The 17,559-nt window shown below is 38.1% G+C and overlaps 1 protein-coding gene across 7 annotated transcripts in view; it reads left to right on the top strand.

The window, feature by feature from the left end:
* The window catches only part of LOC113581620 (membrane-associated phosphatidylinositol transfer protein 2-like), a 60,413-nt gene that overhangs the window by 39,893 nt on the left and 2,961 nt on the right, over positions 1–17,559 (top strand). For 2 of the 7 annotated variants that reach the window (XM_035525977.1, XM_035525979.1), the window contains 14 exons: positions 3,706–3,950; positions 4,296–4,485; positions 4,596–4,715; positions 4,950–5,176; positions 5,488–5,663; positions 6,509–6,679; positions 10,880–11,047; positions 11,551–11,814; positions 13,203–13,351; positions 13,480–13,596; positions 13,862–13,978; positions 14,570–14,724; positions 16,704–16,853; positions 17,174–17,357. In XM_035525977.1, the coding sequence (XP_035381870.1) occupies positions 3,706–3,950; positions 4,296–4,485; positions 4,596–4,715; positions 4,950–5,176; positions 5,488–5,663; positions 6,509–6,679; positions 10,880–11,047; positions 11,551–11,814; positions 13,203–13,351; positions 13,480–13,596; positions 13,862–13,978; positions 14,570–14,724; positions 16,704–16,853; positions 17,174–17,357 (2,433 nt within the window). Of the gene's footprint in view, positions 1–3,705; positions 3,951–4,295; positions 4,486–4,595; positions 4,716–4,949; positions 5,177–5,487; positions 5,664–6,508; positions 6,680–7,588; positions 7,730–10,879; positions 11,439–11,550; positions 11,815–13,202; positions 13,352–13,479; positions 13,597–13,861; positions 13,979–14,569; positions 14,725–16,703; positions 16,854–17,173; positions 17,358–17,559 lie in introns of those variants that run through there. The other 5 variants (XM_035525981.1, XM_035525978.1, XM_027016906.2 and 2 more) reach the window with 5 other exon arrangements.

Consider the following 17,559-nt stretch of genomic DNA (forward strand, 5'->3'; position numbering starts at 1 on the left):
TAGTTCCCCAAACACATCACTCTGATTGTCTGTAGTAGCGTCCTTTCCTTGTCTCCCTCTCGGTACTGGTCAAAGTGTAGGTGAGCAGCCACTGTAGTGTTCCTGTAGCACACCTGGTAGACTGGTAATAGGACTTAATAATAAATAATAACGTTACACTTGGTTAATGTGTCTGTCATCATTATCAAGGAAAGTGAGCATATTTGGAGCTTGAATTAGAGCAGAGAACCCAGACATCACCAGACTTGAAAAGATGTATGGTGACCTCTGTCTCAGAGTGATCTTAAGTGGGGCAGCAGGAGTTTATGTCACATTAACATGTTCATTATGGTTGAAGAATTCATATTTGATAATCTAAGCAGAACCACATTCTTTTTGAAGCTGCTGTTTTGTGTAGAATGTGTAGATTGGGAATCTGTACTTTATTACAGTAATTTAACAGATATTTTAAAATGTGTGTTCATACAATAAACATAATAAACATGACTTCAAAGAGAGTTACCCACTGTTTCTAAATGTTAAAACCTCTTTGATGGGTCATGTAGAGATTTTGACGGTTTTATTTTAGTAGAAAGTGTAGATGTTGTCTCTGTGATTATGCCAGTGATCTAAGCCTAACATTACAAAAAGGAGACAAGGATTGACAACAATGCCCGAGAATCTAATTTTTATTGAGGTAAATTATTTTTCTACAGTCCAGGCCAACACCCTATTCCTCTGGCCCACTGTCCTATCCAAAGGTCTGTGTGATTCCCCACAGTCTTTACTTATATTCTGCAACCAAATGCATCTGTTATTATTAATTGTATTAATACAATTGTGCCTAGTATATATTAAGTTTGGTTATGATAATTGCTAGTTAAAAGTTTCTGGGCTAATTTCCACCATGGGATATTGTGTTCTGTACCTAGACAATGTTTTTGTTTTTGTTTTGTTTTTTTACCTTGACTAAATTATTTAGCTGACTACTTCAAATGGAAGTTAAATTTTTTCTAATATTTTTTCACTAAGTAAATGTATTAGTTTAGAGGTCCTGATCATGTCTGTAAAATTACATTTACACCATTTGAAAATGTACATATTTTTAAAATGTACATATATTTATATATACATACATCTTTATTTAAATATATATATATATATATATATATATATATATATATATATATATATATATATATATATATATATATATATTAATGTATTTAAATATACATATGTAAGGACATTGGTTTCCAGAGGAATTTATAGAAAATTAGGTGTTCTTACATACATGTGTTTCTTACCTCTTTGTGGGCGTTTTGTAAAGGACCTTTAAACTGCATGCCATTTCTTCAAGCAGGGATGGAACTTAAGAAGACTACCTTACCAGATCAGTAAAACAAAGATCCAAAAATATCTATAGCACCATAGGGCCATAGGTAGGAACATATTGAACTTTGCGTACCATATTTACAAAAGAAAACTTAAACATTTTCTAAATTTAAAGCTCAGGAATAGATATTCAGACCTTAAAGAACATTTTTTGAAATAATGTAAACTAAAGGATGTATTATCATCTTGGTATTTGGCTTATATTTCAGCAAAGATAATTGTTGCCTTATTTAGTGTTTGATAAGAGATGTTCTGTAAATGAAACAGAAGTATTCATGCTGCTTTCAATGTTTTGTAAATGAAGCAGGAGAATACGTGCTGCTTCATATGTTCTGTAACTGAAGCAGGAGAATTCATGTTGCTTCAGATGTTCTGTAAATGAAGCAGGAGTATTCCTGCTGTTTCAGATGTTCTGTAAAGGAGAAGTACTCATGCTGCTTCAGATGTTCTGTAAATGAAAGAGGAGTATTCATGTTGCTTCAGATGTTCTGTAAATGAAGCACGAGTATTCATGTTGCTTGAGCTGTTCTGTAAATAAAGGAGTATTCATGCTGCTTCAGATGTTCTGTAAATGAAGCAAAAGTATTCATGCTGCTTCAGATCTTCTGTAAATAAAGCAGGAGTATTCCTGCTGTTTCAGATGTTCTGTAAAGGAGAAGTACTCATGCTGCTTCAGATGTTCTGTAAATGAAAGAGGAGTATTCATGTTGCTTCAGATGTTCTGTAAATGAAGCAAGAGTATTCATGTTGCTTGAGCTGTTCTGTAAATAAAGGAGTATTCATGCTGCTTTAGATGTTCTATAAATGAAGCAGGAGTATTCATGTTGCTTCAGATGTTCTGTAAATGAAGCAAAAGTATTCATGCTGCTTCATATGTTCTGTAAATGAAGCAAGAGTATTCATGTTGCTTCAGATGTTCTGTAAATGAAGGAGTATTCATGCTGCTTCAGATATTCTGTAAATGAAGCAGGAGTATTCATGTTGCTTCAGATGTTTTGTAAATGAAGCAGAATTATTCATGTTGCTTCAGATGTTTTGTAAATGAAACAGGAGTATTCATGCTTCTTTGGATGTTCTGTAAATGAAGCAAGAGTCTTCATTTTGCTTCAGATGTTCTGTAAATGAAGCAAAAGTATTCATGCTGCTTCAGATGTTCTATAAATGAAGCAGGAGTATTCATGCTGCTTCAGATATTCTGTAAATTAAGCAGGAGTATTCATGCTGTTTCAAATGTTCTGTAAATGAAGCAGGAGTGTTCATGTTGTTTCAGATGTTCTGTAAATGAAGCAAGAGAATTAATTTTGCTTCAGATGTTCTGTAAATGAAACAGGAGTATTCATGCTTCTTTTGATGTTCTGTAAATGAAGCAAGAGTCTTCATTTTGCTTCAGATGTTCTGTAAATGAAGCAAGAGTCTTCATTTTGCTTCAGATGTTCTGTAAAAGAAGAAGTACTCATGCTGCTTCAGATGTTCTGTAAATTAAGCAGGAGTATTCATGCTGCTTCAGATCTTCTGTAAATGAAGCAGGAATATTCTTGCTGTTTCAGATGTTTTGTAAATGAAGCAGGAGTATTCATGCTGTTTCAGATGTTCTGTAAATGAAGCAGGAGTATTCATGCTGTTTCAGATGTTCTGTAAATGAAGCAGGAGTATTCATGCTACTTCAGATGTTCTGTAAATGAAGCAGGAGTGTTCATGCTGCTTCAGCCTGAGTTTGAAGCATCAAGCATTCTCAGCCGTAGTGACTATTCTTGTCACATTGGTAAAAATGACTGGAATTCCAACACACTGAACATCATGTCTAAAGTCTAAAGTTAGCCTCTGACTTTCAGCATCTGACATTGTTTGTTTAGTGAAAGATCGCAATGTTGTAAAATAGATTATTATTATGGTTATTATGATCAAGCCAGAGTAATTTCTACAAGCCGTTAAATACATACAGATTAGTTGTCACCTGATTAAACAATTATGGTCTTTTACTTGCCAACTTTAAAAAAAAGAAAAAAGAATTGCAAGCTTAATTTCCACCCCTGAGTTCAGAATGTTAAAAATTTTATTTCTTCCCCAAAATAGCCTTGTAAACATAAGGAATGTGTGAAGACACTGCCCATCTCTGTATGACAATGTCAGACTAGTGAGAGAATGTGTTTGTACTTATAATTATATTTATTTATATAGTTCCATGGCAAATAAGAGACAGAAATTGATATTCCTTTGTCCTGACACCTCTCATTCATTCATGTTCTCCACTGTTATCCATTTGTCCACCCATCCTTTCATACCCCCAACCTGCCAATACAATGACCCATCATCCCCTGTGCTTCCCTGCAGGATGGCATGTGTGCCCAGTCTTTGCAGCACTCCAAGGTCCATGTGCTCATCCTGGTCCTTCATGGTGGGAACATTCTGGACACAGGCTGTGGGGAGCAAAACTCCAAGCAAGGCGACGTCAACACCATCACCAGCGCATTTGACACGGTCATGCGTGTACACTACCCCTCCGCTTTGGGCAACATTGCCATCCGTCTGGTGCCATGTCCTGCCATCTGCGCTGAAGCCTTTTCCTTAGTGTCCAAGTAAGGAATGGGATGTTTTTGGTGAACATACCTAAAGAGAAGTTCTTTTTATTAATGGAAGAACACACTATTGTGTGGACCTGGAAAAAAAATGAAATAATCTTTATCCGTATCCCAAGTACAAACTTCAGTAGATTTTGAAATTGTCTGTAGTGCTTATAATGATAAATTAGCCCTCCAAATCATTTGCCCAGTACAAGTGTCAAATATTGGCACAATTTCTGCTATTAGTACAACCCTTAAAAAGAACAAGATTATGTAGCTAAAAGAACACTGGCAGTTTGCAGTGATATGGTGGCTTCCAGATTAACTTCAACTGATGATGTTCTCGTGCCTCTGTTCCAGTCTGAGCCCATACAGCTATGATGAGGGCTGTTTGTTCAGCAGCCAGGACCACATTCCTCTGGCTGCTCTGCCTCTCCTCGCCACCTCATCCCCTCAGTATCAGGATGCTGTGACCACCGTCATCAGCCGAGCCAACCAGGTCTATTCAGACTTCCTCCGGTCCCTGGACGGGACTAGCTTCTCAGGACAGGCAAGTAGCTCCTAAGCAGGTTTTCTGTTCAGTAACTCTGGGTGATTGTGTGCTCTGGGGGAATTTTTTTCTTGTGCGTTTTCGAGTTATGTTTTTCCTTGTTGCTCTAGGTGTGTCTGATAGGAGACTGTGTTGGGGGTATCCTGGGATTTGATGCACTCTGCAGCAGCAGCCAGACAGTGTGTGAAAGCCAAAACAGCAGTCGACGTGGCAGTTTGGTGAGTGTTCAGGTAGGCTCATGTGATGGCAGACCATTATCCCTACAGCCACAACATAAGCTGTTACAGTCTGTATTTTGCAATAGATATTACTAGAAAAGAGTAAAGAAAACAGTGAGTAGCATTTACAGTTCAAGTAAGGCACATGACCCCAGTGAAACCTCCAGCATTATTTACTGGACACTACTCTGTGTCTCTTTGTTTCCCTCATGCCCCATTATCCGTGCGCTAACCCCTTTCCCCCAGGACCCAGACCTCCTTTCCCCAGGAATTATCATCAACTGCAGTCACGACACTTCCTCTCCAGAGGCACCATCCATGCTGGAGGGGAGCCGTCAGCTCAGCCGCAGCAATATCGACATCCCCCGCTCTGGTAGTTCTGATGACACTAGAAGACAGCCCCTCCGAAAAAGGAGCGATTCGTCTACCTATGAGTTAGACACAATCAAGCAGCACCAAGCCTTTCTGTCCAGGTGTGTGTGCTGTGTGTGTGTGCTATGTGTTTGTGCTCTGTGTGTATTGTGTGTGTGTGTTCTGTGTATTTGGCAGTGAGAAATTGCACTGTATTTTTGTATTATGGATTTTCCTCATCATGTCATAAAGTCTAGCATCTTAACTAATGGCCTAATTAGCTAAAATGATTTCATTACTGTTATATTGATTTTGTACTGTTATATCAATATATTGATGTTATATTGATATATAACATCAATCAATGTATATATCAATCAATATATTGATTTTATACTGATATAGTGATATTCGTTATTTTTTCTGTCTCCAGTTTACACTCCAGTGTGCTCAGAAATGATCCAGCCTCACGTAGGTCTAGTAACAGTACGATGTTGGAGGCTGGCACCCTTGGCAAGTTTGACTTTGAAGTGTCAGACTTCTTCCTCTTCGGTTCTCCTCTGGGCTTAGTCCTGGCACTTAGAAAAACTGTCATTCCCATGATGGATGGTAAGAGATTAGTTTCAAAGGTATTACAGTAATCACAATAATTCTTTGATATTTTAAGAAATTGCATTTGTTTTACAAAATTGTTAATTCTATTCAAGCTCTAAACATCCTGATAGGGAACATGTGTTAGATGTGTTTTAGATGTGTTAGTATTTTAACATTATTTGGGGGATGAAAGATAATCAATATTATTCAGTTGCATATTACACATAATGTGGGTTGTAGGTGTATTTTGTAAGTCTTAAATGGCAGTTTCTATGCATAAATTACTAGGCCTTCTTCATAGTCATGGGCTTCTGACCACAGGACAACTGCAGATTGGATATTGCTTGGATAGCAGACTATTCCCAACAAAGCAGTGACACTGATTGGCTATTGACTCTAACTTATTTATTCGAAACTAATGTGTTTTCAATTCATAAATGTTTTAAATAAAGTATGTGGTGGGTGCATACCTATCAGAAAAGACTGTTATGAAGAGAGCACACTAAAGATTTGCTGACAGCTACTGTTTCAGAAAATCATAAATAAAATATAAAACTGTAAATAATACTAGTTGATCCCACAAAACATAGTTCAACATATTGTTGTATTGATAACATCTATGGAAAAAAATCTAATGTTTTTACGTCTTGATAAGACAAACACACCACCAGCCATTTTGCTGACTCTCTCCATAATGTGTGTAGAGAGTGGAAAATGTTTTTACTGCTTGATAAGATGAACATAACACCACCTGCCCTCCGGCATTTTGCTGACTGCGTCTACATGGAAATTTTCAGTAGTACTAGGAATAGGAAACTGGAATAGGTATGCAATTAATGTTTTCCTCTGTTGCCCTCTAGTGGCTCAGCTGCGTCCTGCCTGTCAGCAAGTGTACAACTTGTTCCACCCAGCTGATCCATCCGCCTCACGCCTGGAACCTCTTTTGGAGAAGAAGTTTCACCTGCTCCCTCCATTCAGTGTTCCCCGCTACCAGCGATTCCCTCTAGGGGATGGCAACTCTGCCTTACTAGGTAAACTCATGTTAGCTTACAGTCACAATTCATATTTCATATTACAATTCATATTTTCATCTAACAAGACTTGGATTTGTTTTGTTCAATTTGTTCAATTCATATTTTCATCTAACAAGACTTGGATTTGTTTGCTCATTTTTTGGCTGTGCACATGAAAAGAGGACCTAAAGGATGTTGCTTTACAGTGAATTAAATGTCCTACATTTAGACCACTTGATTCTGAAGGAAAAGATCCATAATGAACCTAACAGTCAATAGGAAAATCTAGTATAGAATTGCCAATTTAAAATATACTCTGTATGTTTGTATAACCATATTTCTTGTTTTGCTGTGAATATTAGGGCTCAATGTCAGTGTTTTTTATTTTATTCAGAGGAAGCCTTCAGTGATGTATCATCACCGATCAGGCATTGCTATGATTAAATATTCCAGTCCTGTTGTAGACTTGATTATTGTTGACTTTGTTTCATTGGCAGTTATGTAGTCCATTTTATGTAGCATGCCCTGCTGACTGACATCAGAAATATGGGGTTGGTGTAGAGTTTGGGGCAGGGTTGTTGGGGTTGAGTTTTGGGGTGGAGGGCATTGGAGTGGGAGAGGTGGGGTTGTTGGGGTTGAGGTTGGGGTGGAGGGCATTGGGGTGGGAGAGGTGGGGTTGTTGGGGTTGAGGTTGGGGTGGAGGGCATTGGGGTGGGAGAGGTGGAGTTGTTGGGGTTGAGTGTGTGGGTGGAAGTTGCTAAAAAGGTGACTCGATCAGCCTGTGTTTTTGCTTCTGTCCTTACTGTCTTATTGATTTATTTTTGTCTATTTCCTGACTTCCTTTCTTCCTGCCCTTCCTTTGGTCTTCCCAACCCATTGCCATTGTCTTTCCTCCACCTCTGATTCTTGACCCTTGACCATGCTCAGTGGAGACAGTTCACAGTTACCCCCAGATACTGATGGAGAGCTCACATCACTGTCAGGAAGTTGTTAGTCAGTCTTATATCTCTATGCCTGTGCTCCACTGGTCCAAGTGCTTATCCAAGGTCCTGTTCTCATCTCTTGACTGTGTGCAGCCTCTGCTATCTGACTCACCACTTCCTGCTCAGTCTTTGTGGCATTAGTCTCATTCCTGTTTTTGAATTAATTCATTGTGCTTGTTCTTTAGCATTACTCCTACAAAAAATTGAGTGAAATTAGATGCTGTAACTGTAACCAATGTTTGTGGAAATGTTGCAGCTGGCAGACATATACCCATAAGTTGGGAGCAGGGTGTCCAGTGTGGGAAGCAGGGTGTCCATGTGTTTCTGTGTCTTTTGTTAAATTAAATTCAAGCAGGGTGCTGGTGAAAGGTTTAGTTCACATTTATGAATTTATTGGAGGTATGGCTAACATGGACTGACAAGTCATTAGTTGTACACCTTTAGGCACTCTGCTGCCTTTAATAGGAAGACAGTACATTTTGCTATGTGGAGTAGCCTACACTGCAGTTATATTTATGACATCACTGTAAGTTTGAAATTGTTTCTTTACCTATTAAAGAAACAATTGTTGTATTGCAGTTGTATTGCTGTTTCCCTTTTGCTATGTTTTTCAAAAAAGACATATATGGAATCTAAAATAGTAAAAATAGTTCATTTTAATATAACATTAAAACTTGGATTTGGGTTATGTTACCAAAATGAAATATTTAATATTTAGTTGTTAAAAGTAACTGTCTATTCCTGTGCACTCATCATGAACTTTCCAAAATACCATTTGCTGAAAAATGAGACTCTGCGTTTGTCTGTCTTATGTCTGGTTCTGTAAGGCACTGTGTCTCTCATTATTACATCTCCAGCATTCTGTCACAAACCATCATTATATCAACCTACTTCTGCACCAGTGAACCTGGTATGAACTTAGAGCCTGATTTTGTGACTAGTCCAATATTTAGCTGTCAAGAGTAAGAACACATATCTTTGAGCAATTGCTTCTTTCCTATATTCTTGAATATGCAAATAGAAAGTGTGGTTTTAGGTCAGCAGACTTTCTCTGAGGATTGTTGTAAATTGTACAATATTTAATCCCATGTATGGGTAATATATGGACTACACCCACAGTTAGAGTCTCAGTCATTGTTGGCAATGAATGCTATTTATATGTGCATGTTTATGTGTGCACATGTGTACATTTGTGAAGTATAGACATCTTGGTTGCTGTTGCTCAGCTATGTAACTACCACAAATCTTACTGTATTGATTTTGCTTCCCTGGTGAAATATTTAAACAATGAAAGGGTAACTGTCACAAAAACATCTTGAAGTACTCAGTTGTCATCCATTTTTACATAACCAATAAATGTTTTATGGTTGGTTGTTTGCTATCTCAGATACATGTGCTGTTTTAAACAAAACATTTAAATAGAAAAAAAATTATAAACTTCCACAAAACATTTTGTCAATGTATGGACCAGTTAACCAGCTTGTTCTGAGGCTATGACTTACTGAAGTTTAGGACTGATATACTATCTTACTATACTGTATGTTATATACAAATGTATTTAATTATTAGTTCAAGCAGTGCCATTTTATTTAATCCAAACAAATGTTCTACATTTTTAAGCATTTTGAAAGTCTGTCGTTTACAGACACTGAAAGTGTCGTTTACAGATCTGTGTATGGCCTAAACTGAAATGTTATTTTTACATTTACATTTATGGCATTTAGCATATGCTCTTATCCAGAGCAACTTACAAAAGTGCTTTGTCATTTACTCATAGAATACATCCTAGCCAGTGCAGTAGGTTAGAGTCCAATATACCAATGATCTAGAATACTGTAGAAATACAGAGATCACTGCTGATGCCTAGAAGTACAAAATACATAAGGTCTATCTTAAACCCTGATAAGTGCAATAAACAATAAGTACTAGTGTTTGTTAGTCAACATCAGTGTACTGAACAATACCCTACAATAAGTACTAATTTAGTCAGTCAATATAGGAACAGGGTCAGTTGTCATTTAAATATTCCACGAATAGATGGGTCTTCAGTCCCTGTTTGAAGACTGAAAGGGACTCTGCTGTCTGGACAGCAAATGGAAGTTCGTTCCTGGGAGCCAGGACACAAAATAGTCTCAAAGCTTGTCTTCCATGAGACCTGAAGCACGGTATTTCAAGCCGAGCTGTACTTGAGGTTCGAAGTACTCGAGGTACGGATCGGGCTTTGACCTCATGTATGAAGGGGCTGGTCCATTTTTGGCTTTGTAGGCAAGCATCAAGGTTTTAAATCTGATGTGTGCAGCTACTGGAAGCCAATGAAGGGAGCACATCAGCGGAGTAACGTGTGAACTTCGTAAGATTGAAGAGCAGTCATGTTGCTGCCTTCTGGACAAGTTGTAGAGGTTTGATGGCTCTTAGAGGAAGACCAGCAAGTAGCAAGTTGCAGTAGTCTAGATTTGAGATCAAAAGAGACTGCACAAGCACCTGGGTAGCTTCCTGCGAGAGAAAGGGCCGAATCCTTCATATGTTACAAAGGGGAAATCTGCAAAACCGGGTTAGATTTAAAACATGAGTTGAGAAAGACAACTGGTTGTCCAAAGTTATGCCCGGGCTATGGGCAGCTTTGGGTGGTGATACCAGGGAGTTCTCAAAGGTAACTGTGAAGTCATGGTAAGGGTTGGGAGTACCTGGGATGTACAGAAGCTCAGTTTTACTGGGGTTGAGCTTCAAGTGGTGGGCTGTCATCCATGATGCAATGTCAGTCAAGCATGCTGAGATATGTCTGGAGACCTACGTGTCAGAGGGTGGAAAAGAAAGAAATAATTGAATGTCATCAGCATAGCAGTGGTAGGAGAAACCATGAGAAGATTAAGCAGACATGCTAAAAAGATGCTTGTGGAACATAAATCATACAAAGAATAAAATAATCTGAATTGTTGTGATTTCCAGCTAAACTAAATTCCAAAATTAAATTTCTGCCTCCAAAACAAAGCAAAACTTTACTGTGTTGGTACAGTGTACACTGCGCATATCCTTACCACACAAACTGATTAGCTAACTTATAGTAAGACTCCTTCAGAAATGACATCATTTATCACAATAAAATAAAAACTAATACAATGCAAATTCACTGTTTATAATTCCCTGTCCATGTCATTATGTGTATGTGTATGTTCATGTGTTTCTGAAGTCTCTAAGGGTATATGTTTAATGAGCTCTCCTTGTTTCGGCTCACTAGCGGATGTTGTTCAGTCTCATGGTGGTGTCTTCACGGACAGTTCGTACCCCTCCTCCCCCATAACGGCCCCCCAATCCCGGGGGCCAGTCCGGCGAGCCAGTGAGGTCAGCATTGCCAGCCAGGTCTCAGGGATGGCAGACAGTTACACTGCCTCCAACATAGCCAACAGTAAGTGTGTGTTACTCGTGTCCTGCTCGATCTCTCTCTCCCTCTCTTTCTCTCCCTCTGTCTCCCTTACTTTCTTTCTTCACTCATTTGCAATCACAATAACCCCTCTTCCCACACACATGCCGTTTATACCACACACGCTGCCTCCAAACAGTTCAATAGCCGGACAAAATTAATTTAAATGCAAATAGAATTTTAGGAAGTAAAGGAAGATATTAATCTTTTGCTCAGTGTTCTGTGTTCATTGTCTTGTTTTCACAAGGTGCATGCAGTGAATGTATTATCTCATTCTGTTTTAGTCTATTAAACTGACCTAGTCTGTCTTTTATTCAGTCTCAGAAAAGAATTTATACCTATTTACTTCTTATCATTTGGGAAACAGGTTGGATAGGTAAATAGGTTAAGAGTTTTGTGTATTTTTACCAAAATTATATTTAAAAATATTTTAAAAACAAAACAATTTCCTGAATTCAAGTTGTCTAATGTTTTTTTATTTGTCATAGCAAATAACTGCCAAGTTAACAAATCCAAAAAATCCAGTCTTTTGGCCCAACTCGCCTTGACGTCACAAAAATTCTTCCCAAGAAGCCCTTCTCCTAAGCTGCACAGAAAGGTTAAGAACCTCCACTTACCAGCACCTGAAATAGAACCAGATGCTGAGGCAAGTCCATATTCTCCATTGGGTTTTCAGCGAACCAACACAGCTTCCTTGGATTTTGCCATGTGTGAACTGGTTTCTATTGACTCACAGCCGGACATAGAGCAAGGTATTCAGTATGGGAGTGCAGTCTCTGCTGTCCACCAATGCCTGTCCTCCACTTGGTAATCTAACAAATCTCTTCTGTCGCCAAACCTTCATGATCATTGAATAGGGCAGCAGCAAAGCAGCAATGGGACAGCTTCCCACAGAATTAAGAGTAGATTTTTTTTTCATAACATTCTGTCATTAATATTCCCTAGATAAAATTTAGAAAACAAACACTTGTTCTGCCTTTTTAGTCATTTTAGGTTGATCTATGTAGCTTGTCCATTATATTCAAGGAGGTCTTGCTGCTAATTTATAATAATGTAATAGAGAAGAAGCCAAAGCAACTTCAAATTGTCTTTTTCCCCCAATATTATATTCCCATTGTACAGGTATAGTATTTTGTGCTCTTCCTTTTACTGTGCTGGTCCTATAGATCAATGACCATGAAGGACAAAAATGAAGGAGATCATTTCATCAGCAGTGAAAAGAATCTTCTGTCATATCACAAGAACCTGACCAAGCTCTCAACAGCTGTCTTCCTAACCTTTTCTCAAATACTGCTCTCTTTCTTGGGTTCCAGGATTTTCATTAACTGGGCAAAATGACAATGCATGTATAGCATGTATATGGTTTGCAGAATAGTTTTCTGAATTGAATTGACATTCTTTTCTGGTGAATGCTTTCTCTTCTTGTCACAAATGTTTTGGTAATTTATTAATAAGCACTAATCCAAGACTACATGCCTTTGAATTAATCGATCTTTCAATATGTTATATTAAACATGCATACATGCTTTAACAATTAACACATTTCAGTTCAATATAGACGCCTTATTTCTAATGCTTTATTTGTAATGGACCCATTTAACAAACACACACACACACCCCACCGTGGGCAGTAATGTGCAAAGACTGTTAGTTTCGAATGAAATTTAAATCCTATCACAACCTTCCAGGCAGGACAAGAAATATTCTGGGGTTTAAAGTTGTCAGGAATTTAGCAAATGAATGTTAATATACATTTCTTCACAGGTCTTCACAGACTTTACACTGGTGCCCAGTAATATATCAGTTTCCAGTGAAATATCATTATATCCTTTCCAGTGATACATAAACAATATGTGTCTCTCCAACAACTGAGCTACTAAAAAGACTGACTGGTTTTGCAAATAAGTACTTACAAACAAAAAATGGATCCATTCTACTAACCTTTCTTTCAATATTTTTGTCACATGAGAAGGACTATTTGTTTGTTTTGCTGCATATTATATAACATACTTAACATGACAGCTGCTAAAAAATATATACATGGGTTCATGGGGTGATGACTACGCTTCCTGACAGGCTCGAAATGCAGCTGGAAATGTTGGTCTTAATCTAAGTGTGAATTCCCTGCACCTTTTTATAGTTGCTGCCCGTTGGTGGGGCACCAAACGTCTGGACTTTGCACTTTACTGTCCAGATGCCCTGACTGCCTTCCCCACCATAGCACTGCCTCATCTCTTCCATGCCTCGTACTGGGAGTCCACAGATGTCGTCTCCTTTTTGTTGAGACAGGTGCGATCAAACAGCAATTAACCAAATCACTAGAGCTTTTGGTCAATAATAAGAATGCATCTAGGAGTTTTTGCAGATCCTTTGAAAAAAAGGAAAATAATTCCCTCCATTTCCTTGGTTATTTCCAGGTAATGAGGCATGACAATTCAAGTATTTTGGAGCTGGATGGGAAAGAAGTCTCAGAGTTCACACCATCTAAACCACGCGAGAAGTGGCTGAGGAAGAGAACTCATGTTAAGATCCGAGTGAGTAGCTCAGTCAAAAGTCATAAAGACTCAAAAATACTGTTGCAGTTTCATTTTGTTAACGCAGTTTCAGTAATATTTGATCAACATAAAATATTATAGCTTTGGTACCAGTATCCATCCTAGATTATGTAGAAGGGTGTGTTTTTGTGTTTTTCTTTGGTTCATAACATTATATTGAGTTAGATGCATAAGTTCCAAGTGCTTTAATTTCCTACTCTACACTTTTTTGCACTGAATTTCATTATTCTTGTTTAACTGACAGAATGTGACAGCAAATCACCGGGTTAATGATACGGTCTTCACAGAGGATGCACAGAAGGTGGTGCTGGGACGTTTTATGTATGGACCTCTTGACATGGTGACATTGGCTGGCGAAAAGGTGAGCTATTGCAGCATGTTCTAAGTGCCTTCAGAATATACAACTACATAGTTTAAGACAAGCTGTATACTGTATGCTGTCAATGTTTTCTATATGTTGTTGTCGAGAGAACAACTGCAGACTAAAATTTACATTGGAGAGAGCTTAACACTGCCAGTATTGTTTTGGAAACCTAGGGAACACACCTGTCACCCATGTATGATGCAGTCTCACTGTGCAGTCAAAAATCTTAAAAATAAAATTATTCATTGTATCGAATTGTTGCCTTACATTGAACAATTATTTTAAAAAATCTCATTGCACAGTGTGACCAGGGGGTTCATGTACACAGGCTGAAAAGGCATTAAGTTTATGTTTGTCATTCTGTAATTAGACTAGCACATTTCTAAAATGTTACATCACTTGATATTAGGCATTATTGCTAAGTGACAAATATTAGTATAAAAGTATAACAAGTATAAAAAGAGTGCAAATTTCGTTTAGCAAGGAATTATGGTTTCATTCTATGTTACAGAACATCAATCAGCAAGGCTGAATTTATTGTTTTTATTAATTTTTTTTATTTGTGTCTGTGCATATGTATGTGTATAGGTGGACATATATATCATGACCCAGCCACCTTCAGGGGAGTGGGAATATCTTGAGACAGAAGTGACCAACAGCAGTGGCCGTGTCTCCTACACCATCCCTGAGTCAGAGGGCAAGCATCTCGGCGTTGGGGTTTACCCAGTCAAGATGGTAGTAAGGTGGGTTGCTGGTCTTATAACATGATCATAAACCTACAAGCAAAACAGGAAAAATAGCAATGTGAACACACTTTGGTAACCCGTTGCAACCCTTGATAAAATTAACTTTTTTTGAGGGGGAGGGAAATCACTCTAACATACTGATTTGCTAAAACTAAAAACACACAAACTTGATATAAAAAAGTACAAGCTGATCTACTAACTCATAAAAAGTCCAAGCTGATCTAACAGAATATATTGAGGAATTCCTCCAAACTTACAGATGAGGAAAATATCCCAGTTTGTGTTTAAATATCCTAGTTTGTGTTTTGCAGGTTTGCCTCGATGAATATGCAATTTGGGAAGTTTCTACCTAAAGGAGCATAACACAGCTGGGGTTGAAGGCAGGAGAGACAGTTGTACTATGTTGGATGATGTTGTGAGACTAGATACTTGTCATGTTTAATTGAAAACCAAAATTACGGTTAAACTGGGGTTGGGGGTTAAACATGACCGGTTAAAATCAAGGGGGACAACTCGCTAATTTTAACAGAGAAGTCTAAAAATAATAAATGACCAAATCTTAAATTGTTTTTGTTAAAATAATTAAAATACCTTTGGTGGATTTATGTTATCAGCTGAGGTTATCATTGTCATTAGCATAGATTTCTTTTAATTCTGTATGCTTGTTGCCAAGATAAAAATAAGCATCAACACCCTGTAAACTGGTCCTTAGCCAGCTGAGTGGTGCCAGCAATACTAATAAAATACTGCAGTCTGTCCAGAGGATCGGTGAGGTTTACGGTACTCAACACACCAGTAGGACTTGCTTATGTACAGAGAGATTTTGGGCATGAACATCCATATGTAAATCATGCACTGCAGTGAAGAGAGCTGCTTCATTGATCTGTGTCATGGACTGCTCCTCCCCTTAAGTCATGTGGTATGGCCCGCTGCGTGCGGGGGATACATGTGTGTATTGTTTGTGTTGTAGCCACGCCCCCCGGGATTGCACACATGTGTACAGGATTATGTTAATGTCTCACGTCTATTTAAACCCCTGTCCACGTGTGCTTCCATTGTTGGTCATTGTCACTATGTGTGTGTTTAATTAGATCTGTGTAGTGGTAATGTTGGTTTGTGTAGTTTCTGTTAAATGTACATATGTCTTCGTTGAATGTTAAATGTATGGTTATGTTTTTCGTGAACATTGTATGAGTGCCATCTCTGTTTCACTTGTCTAGTGTCAATAAATGTTTTGCATGAAGGGGGAAGTCTGTGCGCCCTGCTCCACGCCCATCGGCACTCGGGCCAGATACAACGTTATAGTCTGCTGGATCCAAAAGCTGAACAGTTTAAAGACGAGCGAATTAAAAATCTACCCAGAGAGCTACCCACTGAAGAGTCTGTTACAGCAAGTGAATCTAGGACACCCACATGTGATGAAGGTTCAGAAATAGCAGTATCTTGTTCCACTTGACCAAATTTAGAAGGTAGCAAGATCTTTGTTTTGGGATATGATGAAACGTTCACTGTATCGGTTTATATACGTGCTGAATAGCATGTTTGGGCTGTCCTGTATATTGTCTTTGAGAACTGGGTCTAGCTATCAGCTCTTACAGCAGAGGTACTCAAAAACAATTGTTTTAAAAAAAAAATATATATATATATATATATATATATATATATATATATATATATATATATATATATATTTTTTTTTTTTTTATTATCTTTGGTGGTTAATGGAACAGGCTAACCTTTCACGCTTCTGATTGGTTGCTGTTATTGCACATGATTTCTGCATATAGGGCTTATGATGTTATGAATTTCTCCTTCACTTTCAACAGCTTTAAGTGAGTCCTTCTGTTTCCAGAAAAAACAAACAAACATGAAAACAGAATATTAATCTGGATTCTTAAATCTTCTTGATGTTTTTAGCAGCAAAATGTGTTGAAATTAAAAATCCTACTTTCATGCATTATATTTTTACCTTACAGAGGGGACCACACCTTTGCCGACAGTTACCTGACAGTGCTCCCTCCTGGCACTGAGTTTGTGGTGTTTAGTATTGATGGCTCTTTTGCTGCCAGTGTGTCTATAATGGGGAGTGACCCTAAAGTTCGTGCAGGTGCAGTAGACGTGGTCAGGTAAGGCAACATACAAAATATAAACGTGATGTAATTTACAGTGACATATGAGCATTGGTGTAGAAGAAAAGCAGTATGTAGAATTAAAGTACATACTCTACTTTTACTGAAATGGTCATATAAAACATTAGGAGCACACAACTGTATAAGTCACAGAATATTGTGGTAATTTATTGTTGTTACTCATGGATGTATGACAACCCATGTTAAAACTGAACAGCAGGGCAGAGGACCCATTATTTACACCCATCATTCCTACATTCTGTGCGCACTTCCTCAATTTCTTTCACACTGGCTCTCTGTCCCGTTCCTGTTTCTAGACACTGGCAGGACCTGGGATATCTCATCATTTACGTGACAGGTCGGCCAGACATGCAGAAGCAGCGTGTGGTGGCCTGGCTCTCCCAGCACAACTTCCCCCATGGCATTGTCTCGTTCTGTGATGGCCTCGTCCATGACCCACTCAGACACAAGGCCAACTTTCTCAAGTCACTCATCAGTGAGGTGTGCACGTGTGTTATGACTCAGCTGCATTACTTGGTGCCCCATGTAGTGTTTACAGAACATGTATAGAAAAAAGTAACACAGTAAACCCATTAAGTTAAAAGAACTAAAAGAATTGAGGCAATCGGTAGCTTTAATTAATTTAATTAATTTGTAATTATTAAACCTAAAAAGTAAGATGTTTACCAAACCTTCGAGTTTA

Source organism: Electrophorus electricus, chromosome 5 (assembly GCF_013358815.1).
Source record: "Electrophorus electricus isolate fEleEle1 chromosome 5, fEleEle1.pri, whole genome shotgun sequence".
NCBI lineage: Eukaryota > Metazoa > Chordata > Actinopteri > Gymnotiformes > Gymnotidae > Electrophorus > Electrophorus electricus.